This window comes from Struthio camelus, chromosome 22 (genome assembly GCF_040807025.1).
Source record: "Struthio camelus isolate bStrCam1 chromosome 22, bStrCam1.hap1, whole genome shotgun sequence".
NCBI classification, from domain to species: Eukaryota; Metazoa; Chordata; class Aves; order Struthioniformes; family Struthionidae; genus Struthio; species Struthio camelus.
In genome coordinates, this window is record NC_090963.1 from 3921074 (window position 1) to 3932174 (window position 11101).

Genomic DNA, 11101 nt, shown 5'->3' on the forward strand with positions numbered 1-11101 from the left:
GGGAAGTACCGAAGATGTGGTCTCTCACTACTTTTTAAAAAGGAGAGGGAGGTTGTATACTCATGTTTTAGTGAGCGTATGTGTACGTACACACACGTGTGTGCATGATGTAGTATGTATATATACACAAAGTATAGTATGTGTGTAGTACGTGCGTATACCCACAGAGAGTATAGTGTGTGTAAATATTATTATTAATTTCTTTTAACTCAAAGATGCTCTTTCTGCCTTCATGATTTGATGTTATGTGACTGACTACCAGATAAGTCATTGAAATCATCCCACATCACCATGCAGAAATAGTCTTGGGGACTTTGATACTGTCATCATAAGCACCCTAGTGCGTGAATTTCAAACCCTGGATAAACTCTTCTTCCTCTTTGGTACAAATGCTTTTCTGCTACAGTATAAGCAGGGCACCGACTTGTTTGTGTGATATATATCAACTGTTTTAGAGCATCATAGATGCAGCTGTTCAGTAATATGCGAGAAATGTTACTTAATGCCTTCCTATATATTTGTGTATAAAATAACTGCCTCACCTGACAGCTCCAGCTAAGGTCCCGCCTTTAATTTCCTTATGCTAAAGAGCCTCTATCTGGTGAGGTGAGCATTAAGCTGTGGCGCTTCACTTGTGCCTGCAAGACGTTACTGAGGCATTGACTGTAATAGATTTTAAAAGAAGGATTAGACGTTTCTGTTGGTAAGAAAAGCAGTAATTACATTAGCTGGATTTTAAAAGTGTCAAGTGCAGCAGTGTCATTACGTTTCACCTCTTGCATGTTTTTATTTGATGTCTCTACTGCAGATGGCAGGATCTTATAGCTCAGATGGCAGGGACTGTAAAAGTGGAGGCTACCAGAAGAGTGATCCCGTTACCGCAGTCAGGACCTGGCGAGTAAGTGAAAGTAGCTGGGGAAAAAGGGTTGGTTTTCTTTTCCCAGTAGCCCCTCTTCTGCTCAAAGATTGTCAGCCCAAGTGCTGATTTTCCTGCAGCAATTCAGATACACGTGACTAAAAGAATGTGTTTGTTCTTTCTTCCCTGTAGAGAAGAGCGTGAAGAAGAGGAGCAGCAGAAGCTCAAAGAGCAGCATGACATACCTGCCAGCAGTCTGCAAAGTCCAGGTGACAGGAGCAGTAAATTTCCTACAAGGAGTGCAAATGTGCCAACCCATATTCCTTTTGTGTTACGGATCTTCTGGTAGCATTGATGTTTTTCTGGAAAGCAAAGACTTCTTAGCCAGTCTTGCAGGGAAGTCACGCACAACCTATTTGAAATATACGTCTTAGTATTTCCATCTGTGTTACAAATTGCTGGAAAATATTCTTTTCTCTGTGGGGAAAAAAAAAAATCCTTTTACCAGAGACTGTGCTCAAGAATTTCATTTTTTAGTGTTTTTAGGGTTGTCCATGTGAAGCAGAATTTTCTGCAGTTTCACATCATACTTGAAATAGTTGCTTAACGTGAATGTATGTTTTGTATTTACTAGATAAAGATTTGGGCCTTGAATCTCCTTTGATACTGAACACTCAGTCGTCTTCGCCCATCATGTCAGAACAGTCCAAAGTGGAAAGTCTTCTTGTGGCAGAAAGACAATTTGATAAAGTGCATCAGGCAGACCTGTCACTTAAAGATTCTTCTGCATGCTATGAACACACAACCACCAGTTCACCTTCGGTATCCGAGGGGCAATGGGCACTGGACGCGTTAAGGAACTGTAAGTATCTGTGGGCAGTATGTGGTAGGATGTGATTTGGATATGGGAATTGTTAGGTCAAGCATCTTAATGAGCTAAAATAACATCTCATGTCCAGTTTTATTAAAATAAGCATCTCTCTGTGCTGCAGATCACAGCATAGCTAAATAAAGTGGATCTAACATGAAGGAATTTTAAGTTCTAAATTCATATACTGGCCCTTGCTTTGGCTTTAGGCAGTCATCTCATTGTTTTGTTATGATTTTCCCATGTATAAAGTGAAGGTAATAATGAATTGTTACCTACTGTCCGTGAAGTACTTTGACAAAATTACATAGCAGAACTTTGTGCAGTGCTTTTGCCAAAATGCAGAGCATTTGTATCCTTGGCCTAAATTCCTTCTTCCCTCTCTCTCCACAAGAAGTGACTGTTTTCAACAATCGAATAGTTTACTTTGGGTCTTCTGATCCATTCTGAGTTTCTTTCCTCGTAGGATTCAAAGTCCTTTTGCAATTCTGAATGCTGTACAAGCGTTCTTAGTACTTGCTCTCAGAGACCAACGATAAGAGAATCTTAGTCTGTGGGGTATATAAAGTTAATACCAGTGGCGTAACATCTCTTGGCTACTCAGACTTAAAGAAGCCATTTAACAGCAGGACTGGGTCACTTGCATTTTGACGAGAGAGCTCATAGCTTTTCTAGGGTGTTACATGAGCATTATATGGTGAGAATGAACAGTGTTCTGCTGCTCTTGGCTGTATCTTGTCTGTGTTTTGAACAATGTGTCCGTATTTTAAAGTGATATGTTGGGATAATTTGAGAGCTAAAGGAATGTAGGTTGAAGTTCACATAAGTATAAATTGATATTAACTTTTTGGGAAAATGTGTCTTTAATGTTTTGATCTGTCATTTCAAAGTTGAATGAATGAAATATTCTTAATGTGCTTGTTTTTCAGGTGAGAATCCCCTCTTAATGCCATCATTTTTAGTTCATTTGCGATGAGGGTGAGGGGTAAAATCTGGGCGTTCACCTGTCCTGTCACTCACTCACTCAGAAAATTTTAGTAGAATACCAAAGCTATCTTCCCCTTAGCAAGATGGGACTTATAGTGCTGTGGGTTGTCCTTGCTTGCAAAGTGAAACGGGGGGGTAAGGCGTGGGTACAGGGCTTCAGACTTCATGTATTGCTTTTTACCCCTGTCTTCCCTGCCAGGAGCAATGAGAGGGCTGGCTGCTATGAGGCCTCTCTTTTTGAAAGAGCAGCCTTTGTGTTAAAGCTTTGTGTTAGTCAATGTTAGAGAAGATATGGTCTATGAAGCCTTGTGAACATTATCTCTACTTGCAGTGGACTTGCTGAAGCAGTTGTTGGTACAGCAGTTTGGCTTTTCTGAGAAGGGGGCCCTTGAAGACCGGCAGCGCTTTCCCAGGTTTAGGACTGTTTCCCAGGAAGCCCATATTGAGAGTGGAAATGAGCGTGGACTACAGCGCTCTGACAATGACAAATATTCCCAGCCTGGAACGGACGGGATGCTTCTGAGAACCGGAACTAATGAATCCATGGCTAGTTACGGCCTCCGGACTTCAGCTGAATCACCGGCTTCAGGGGATGCCATGCAGCTTATAGCGAGAGACCCCAGGTCAAGTAGTAACCTAGCAATAGACCACACAAATATGAATCTGGAGATCTCAACCACAGAGCTGGAAGGGGTGGGCACTGATGAAAGCGGGGAACATTTTTTTGATGCTCGAGAAGCTCACAGTGACGAAAATCCATCTGAAAGCGAACTAATGGAAAGGAAGGAGGAAGATGATGTGCAACTTCGGATCTCAGGTGAGCACATTTCATTCGCTCATTGAATGACAGTCTGTCCTGATTGGATATTGGAGACTTGAGTTCACTGTTAAGTAGAAGATGCATAAAGAAAATCACAGTATGTTTTCCTGGTGAAGCCTCTTTTGCTAGTATGGTACAGGACATTTAAAATTAGCTCTCTAGTCTTTGAAAGTTATTTTAGCCCTGAATAGGGCTATACAAACACATACCTAATGAATTCTGTATTTTATGAGAAGAATAGCTGAAATACCGCGGGGTTAATACACTGTGACAAACCATAATTACGGAGGTATAGACACAATGCAAGCTCTTGATTGCTGTTACTGCTGGACCACATTATCTCTAAGCTGATTGTTGGGACTTGTAGGGAGAGCATTTTCCCTGAAGGCAAAGAAGCGCTGTCTTAGTCTATGCACACAGAATCCCATGACTCAGGCTATTTTGTAGCTATTCTATTGGTTTCTTCTGATTGAGCTTTGAAAAAGAAACTCAGAGTTTAGCTTTGCATTGTCATTGTGCCCTGTGACCTAACTCCCAGTCTGAAGTTCTTAAAAACTTATTTTTACTATTATTATTACATATGCTATATTTAATGGTTACCTGGGCAGCATCTCAAAGCATATCCCTTCCACTCATCGTGAAGGTTTTAGAGCTGTTAACTCAGAAGAAAGCTAGCTCTAAGACAGCAACTGTAAGCACTTTCATGGGGCTTTGTGTATGTTGTGTTTGCAGAGTCCTTTGATTCCAATAAGCCAAAGTGGTGACACCGCACTAAGTTTAGCCCAGAGGTTGTTCACATGAATGTTGTAGTAGAAATGGCTACTAGTAGGTAGATTATATATGACTGTTAGTCTTGAAATCACTTATCCATAAATATGTTTTTATTTAAGAATTGAATTCCGTCAATGTAAACTAGCCAACAATTCCTGACTGTCTGGATCCAACTCTATATTGAAAATCATTTTTCTTTCCTCGAATCACTGGCACATTTTAAATTATTAAAAATGAGCCAACGTCTTGAAGCATCTAATTTATTGGTCACCTCTTAGGCTATTTACTTTCTTAACTGTGCAGGGACATCAAAATTAGATTGGCTTGTTTTTAGCTTTACTCTAATACTGTAGAGAAATCATTTAGAACGATTCTGTTGCTAGATGCAGGTTTTGAAAGCATTTTTGTTTATAATTGCTTTATAACAGCTACCAAGTATAATTTGCTAATGATAACCTATCTAAAAGCGTCCTCAGTACCATAACTAGCAGAGAGAGTTAACAAATCCAGCAGTCGGATTTGTTAGGTACCGTTAATATAAGCGAAAGTTTTTCGGACATCATAATGTGAACGCAAAGTTGGGAAAAACAAAAGGAAAGGTGATTAGCTCATCTAATGAAGTAATTCTCAAGCTGTAGTCCACAAACCGTCCATGATCTCTGAAGCCCAATTCAGAGCCAAGCTAGTCTGCTCTAAAATAATCCCTGTTCTATGTAGTATTCACAAATGCTTTTTCTTAACCATTTTAAAATGTCTCAAGAGGTGGATCTTTCAACACTTATCTATCTTAAAGTCTGCTTAAACTGTCTACAGTTCAGTGGTTCTCGCTGGTCGTTGAGCTGGAGGTGTTAGTAAAAAGCTTGTGCTCTTAACAGGAAATTATTTGATCCTTGATGGATATGGAACAGTGCAGGAGAGCTCCACAGATGAAGAGGTATCGTCTCTAGTTCTCCAGTGCGCTGCAAGTGGCCACATCTCTTTGGACTCTGCCCGGCAGCAGCCAGTTTCCCCGCGGGACGCCCAGTCAGATGGAGGAAGCTCCCCGTTTGCTGAGGAGATGATGGTCTCACGCTGGGGGGGAGTGGAAGAGTCCTCCTGCTCAGTTGTAGCAAGCCCTCACTTCTCTATAGAGTCGCGTATGCAGATGATGCAGTATATTCAGAAGATAGAGAATGACCTTGAAAAGTTAAAGGTATAGTGTGTTTCTATTTGCAGTATTCAGGATTTTCATATTCATTAGGCTTTGTTCAAAAAAGAGTTTGAAAATAATTTTGAGGGGGAAGAAAGTAAACTGCAAGAGGACTCCTTCCCTGTTGTTTATGAGAGCAGTTGTGTCTTTTTCTGTCTTTGGCTCTTATCTGTGGAAGCTTTTGAAGCGACAACTTGCTGTTGTGTTGTTTGCATTAGATTCTGGGTCACAAGCAAGTAACTGTGTGTAAATAGAGGTAGGAGATATGTATGTTACTTCGATGCAAGTTTGCAGATGCAGGCTTTTCCTGAGGGATAGGACAAACTGATGCAAATCTGCAACCGTGGAATTTTGAAGGGACTGCTGACCTAAGCAAAATAAGTAACTGACATAAAAGAAGCTTATTAAATACACTGCACATTGCTGCTCATGTCAAGTGAAAGTGCTGATTTGCAGCAGACTAAAACTCATTGTTTCCAAAATGATTTTTTACGTGTGTTGGGAATTCCCTATCCATCATAGCCATCTCTGTTTGTTTTAGGAGGTTGAGGAAGACTACACCATTCTCCGTCGCCAAGGGCTGGCTGGATCAGCCTCCACGGGAGAGCACTCAGGTACGCAACAGACCTTTGCTCATTGAATATCTGTAAATTGATAGCATATACCACGCTGGCTTTAGGCATTAACCAAAGAGCACAAAGTCAGTTGTTAATGTTTCACCAAAAAAAAGGTTTTTAGCTACTTCAGCAGCTCCCACAGGGCTGAGGCCATGAGGCCGTTCCAGGGAAGGTCAGCGGAACCCATTTAAACACACAGGTGTGGAGGAGCCTGTTCTTTCCTCTGGAAAAGCTGTTTGTAAGCCGGAGCGCCCCTGCCTGCCAAAGCCCTACATCTCAGGATGTGCAGCTTCTCTTTCAGAGAAGGCCAGATTGACACAGAGTCCCGAAGGCAGATTGTTGAACGTGTAAAATGATTTCAGTGTCTTCTCCTTCTCTGTGATGTTTCTGTATGAAGTGGTTGCCACAGGTCCCTTTAAATTGGCCTCGAGCGTCGTTGAGGTGCGATTCCTAGAGTTATTAACAAAGATCTTCAAGTTAAATGTGTGCTGTCCCTCACACCGTGCTTTCTCTGTTAGTACTGTGTGTTCAGAAATGCTAACCATTCGTCTCAGTGTACCTTCTCCCTCTCTTACCATCCTTTTTTCTCCTTCAGATAAAAGTTAGTCACGTTTCCAGAAGTGGCTGAAGGTTGGATGAAGAGCGTCAGGACCTAGCACCCACCGTCTTCCATGTGGATTCTGAGACCTTAGGGTTTTGTCTGTGGACCACCAAGTGTGAGCCATTCTCTAACACAGTGGGTAGGGGGTGCTTTTCCTGTGGGGCATCTGCACTATCTTGTCAGTGAGGGAGTCTCTTCTATTCTACTCCTCCTCTCCTTGTTACCAGAAATTCATTTTTGATTCAGAACAGAAAAACCAAACCAAATGTACAGAGCTTTGGGTGTAGGATATAAAAATGTATTTAGACATTTAAAAAAAAAAAAATCATTGTATTTATTTGACTTCATTCCGTGTATCAAAAGCACATTTTAATTTTTTAATTTGCCTTTCTTGTTTTATTTTAATTGGGTAGTAGCAGTTCTAGCCCTCTGCATATAGTACACTCTGCCTCCAGCTGTTCCTGAACGGGTCAGGTCTGAGGGAGAGGGTGTATCTGTGTGCACGTGTATCTTTACTTCACTGGACTGGACTCTGCACTCCCTGCTGGCAATCAAACTGCCATGCGAAGAGCTACTTATGAAGATGTTAAGATGACTTGTGGCTGGAACTGTCTGTATTCAACAGTTGCATGGGAACTGCTCATGTCATCGCATGTGTAACAAGAATTTTCCATGCGCTAAATAGCCAGGCACTTGAGATGGGCAAACTTTTTTTTTCCCCTCTCCCATTAGGGGTCTCTTTTGTTGACATGCAGGATCAAACTGGGAGAGGAGAAAGATGGGTTTAATTTTTTTCTTGACTTTGTTGGCTTTGATCATTGTCTCCTTTGTAAAGTGATAAAAAATACTTGGACCTGCAGCACTTTTGTAACTCTTCTCTGGATCAAAAAGAAAAAATGCAAACCCAGAAGTGTTTCAAAGATGTGGGACAGATGGGTGTCTGTCCCTGATTCACTACTGAATGAATAAGGGCTGCCATTTGAGTTAGCCACAGGTACTGCTGATTATAGGGCCAGTAAATTTTAGTACCTGAAGGTATATCTTGCTGAGGGCTTGGGGTGTTTCCTCCTTTTTTTTTTTTTTTTTCTTATCTCCTCTTTTTTTTTTTTTTTTTCTTCAAACACCAATTTGTGCCAATATATTCTTACTGAAACAGAGATGTGCAAAGCAAAGAAGGCTAAAACAGCTCTCCAGTACTTCCTTAGGCCAGTTCTAATGGGTTTTGCTGTTGGAATTCCTTCCAGTCTGGGAACAAGATGGTAAATGTCAGACTGCCAGAAGAGCTCACGCTGGATGGCTTGGGGTGGTTGTGCCTGCGCTCTAAAGCTGGTCCTAGGGCAGGCACTTCCTGCTTGGTGCAGAGTGATTCAAGTTGTCCTCAGTGTCACAGACACCTTGAATCAAAGACTGCTAGTGGAAATTGGGTAAGGCAGTCTTTTTGCACCCTCTTTCCAGGTTTTAAGCTAATTAACCCAAACTGAAGAGTATGCCAGACCTGTAAATCCCATTAGCATGTTAGGACTGTTACAGCATTGTTTGCGTTACTGTGTGGATCATGAAGTGCTGAGAATCTGTCTTTGGTCAGCATAAAGATCGTACTCCCTGCTCCATTAACACAAACATGTTTTCTCTTTAGCTACTGGCAGAGAATCAAATCTGTCCTTTTTCTACTCATGTGTAGCGAAAAGCAGTTCTTGCTCCTACCATTAGAAAAATGCAAGGGATAAGTTCGTATAGACATTGACACAGGTTGAGGAGAGATGATTTGGGGCCTGGTGTGAAAGCTGGAGCCATGGGCCATTATAGAGCAGGGAGGAGTTTCTCTTGCGTTAAGAGCCAGTTGCACAAAGTATAATTTTTCACCAGCGGGAGCATTTCGCTGCCAACCCAAGCCAAAGTGGTCTCTTCCATGCTGGCAGGAGCTTCCTCTTCCCCGTGACCCGCTAAGGCCTGTCCTGTTGCACCTGCATGAATATACTGTCAGTATTAGCCAAGTGCTTCCATTGTTCCACGGGTGGGATCTCCCCTCCTCACCTTCAGCCATACGGTTGCTTTGGTTGTAAATACCTAGACTTCCTTTAAGAAGCCCCAAAACTAAAATGCTGCCTCATGCTGCTTTTACCTGATCCTGCCAGAAAGAGAACTGGGCTGTAGCCAGACTTGGTGTTTAATGCCCTTCTTCTCTTACAGAAAGGACTCTTGTTCTTCCACCCCCCACCCCCCTCGGTCAGTTGGCATGATGCCTGTCTGGGACTATACACTCCAGAAACAGGAGCAGTTGTTAAGACCTTAGCTGTCTAAAAGCTTTCTAGCAGTTTCCATGGTTGATTGAAAATCACCATTGAACTCTACTAAATAGAGAGAGCTTAGTCTGGGTTTTCAAGGGTATGCTGAAAGAGCAGCAAAGACGGAAGCTCTGAAGGCCTGGTTGCTTAGGGCTCTTTCCTTGTGATTGAAGACAAAGTCCCTGGTTCTTTGATTTTTCTTTGACTTGCGTGAATTCTGAGGTTCGTGGTGAGCCGCATCCTGCACGAGAAGTGTGCAGCTGGTCTGATGGGCCATGGGGGAACAATCCACACATGCTGCTTCTGGCTCTTCCGCCTTTGTGCAAGCATTTTGGAGCATCACCCACCGCTACGTTGTTTCATCCCTAATAGGTGTAGCACCAGTGAAGAAGGTGGGAAGGCAGAGTATTTATACTTGCATGTCATCTGCCCCTGACATTTCTGCCTCTGGAGCTGCTGGAGTGGAAGTTTGCCCACCATCCCCTAATGCTACCTTGGACGTAATGCAGTAGGAGGTGAGGTGCAGTTCTGTCCCTGTTGCCTCTCAAGATGTATAATGGGAAACATCTTCCCTCTGTCATGCTAGTGGTGATGGCAGAGAAACCTTCAGGATGGGTCAGATACCTCCAGACTGCAGAGAAAGATGACCCATTGGGACCCAGTTGTATGGGAAATATAAAATGGCATGCTGTGCTCTGACCTGTTTGGGTTTTGTTTCAACTGGTGTTCTCATGCTACGTCGATTATTCTCACAGATAGGGCATTAATCCTTTCTGGAAAAATGATGCTGGGGCCAGGGATCCTTTATCTTCCGAGTGCAGTAGCCTGAAATAATGGGGGATTCCTTTTTGCTCCCTAGCACACGTACTGTATGGTAGACCTCAGGCCACGTCTTGCTGTGTAGAAGGAGCTGGAACTCAAATGCACTTTTCAGGATTCACACTTTTTGTTTCCTTTCAGGCCATGAGATTGCTCTTCTTTAAATTCCACTTTCCCGTGTAAGGGAACATTTTAATTTGTGCCTGGCTGGTGATTGTACATTCCCTTAATCAGACTGGACAGCAGAGCAAGACACTGATTTCTGGTTTGTTTGTCCCTGCTTCCCCCTCCTCCGTCCCCCGGAATTTTTTTTTTCCCAAAAATAAATGCCCAAGGATTTCTTATTTTGGGAGCAAGGATGTATTATAACAACCATTCTTTCATATTCTTCTGAGAAGTGCTTTCTCCTCTGCTATTACGGGATCTCATTCACGGACCGGAAGAAGGTGGGCTGGGTACTTTCTGGAAGGGGGAATTTCCTTTGACTGTAGAGGGGTAGAAGAGCAAATGGCAAACCAGTGTTTGATCACTCCGATTCCTTGATCAGGCCTTGTCTGTAGGGAGGGGAGATTTCTTTAACATCCTATAGTTGGGATCAGAATGAAGGATGAGGAGTGTAAACCTAAAGAGCTAAGAAGTCTGGATGGTTTTGGTCAGCTTTCAGACAGCACTATGCCTATTTACATTGTTTTCATAAAGCACAAATATTCCGATTTACAGATGCTGTCCCTGTTATTAGAAGAGGGGTCTGTTGCCTCTGCAGGTGACCCTTGATTATAATCTCAGTGCTTGATGGTATCTGGTATTTTGTCCCTCTGTTCCCCAAAGAAATCCCTTATTTGCCTCTCCCTCCCCCAAAGGTGCCAACCGACAAGCAGATGTACTGCAAAAGGGATACTGCAGCCAAAACACTGCTGTTTTATTTTGAATTAAGTCTTTTGGAGCTCTCTTCGTACTAAAATATTTTTATTTTCTTTGTACAACATACAATCATGTACTCTTAACAGAGATTTACTTTAAAGAGAAGAAAAAAATCTGGAAGTATTCTTTAAAAAAAATACACGAAAATCTTTATTAATAATCCTGTATTTTTACTGATCATGTTTGAATGTCTAAAAAGACTTTATTGTTCTAATTATCCAGATGTATGTTTGTAAAATAGCTCTTTTATGACTTAGCTGATAAGGTTGTATGTTTCTGGAAATAAATATTGGTCACTTAAAAAAAAATCTGTTTTCAGGATCTGGGAAATAGAAAATTTAAGCGTTTCAAATATCATTAAATAAGC

General features: G+C 42.0%; 1 protein-coding gene across 8 annotated transcripts in view; it reads left to right on the forward strand.

Annotated features, from left to right (window-relative positions):
• The window catches only part of ARHGEF12 (Rho guanine nucleotide exchange factor 12), a 77870-nt gene extending 70338 nt beyond the window's left edge, over window positions 1-7532 (forward strand). For all 8 annotated transcript variants that reach the window (XM_068916502.1, XM_068916504.1, XM_068916501.1 and 5 more), the window contains 7 exons: window positions 809-898; window positions 1049-1125; window positions 1491-1718; window positions 3043-3528; window positions 5178-5494; window positions 6033-6105; window positions 6704-7532. In XM_068916502.1, the coding sequence (XP_068772603.1) occupies window positions 809-898; window positions 1049-1125; window positions 1491-1718; window positions 3043-3528; window positions 5178-5494; window positions 6033-6105; window positions 6704-6714 (1282 nt within the window). In that variant the 3' untranslated portion in view covers window positions 6715-7532. The remainder of the gene's footprint in view (window positions 1-808; window positions 899-1048; window positions 1126-1490; window positions 1719-3042; window positions 3529-5177; window positions 5495-6032; window positions 6106-6703) is intronic.
• Window positions 7533-11101: the final 3569 nt, after the last annotated feature.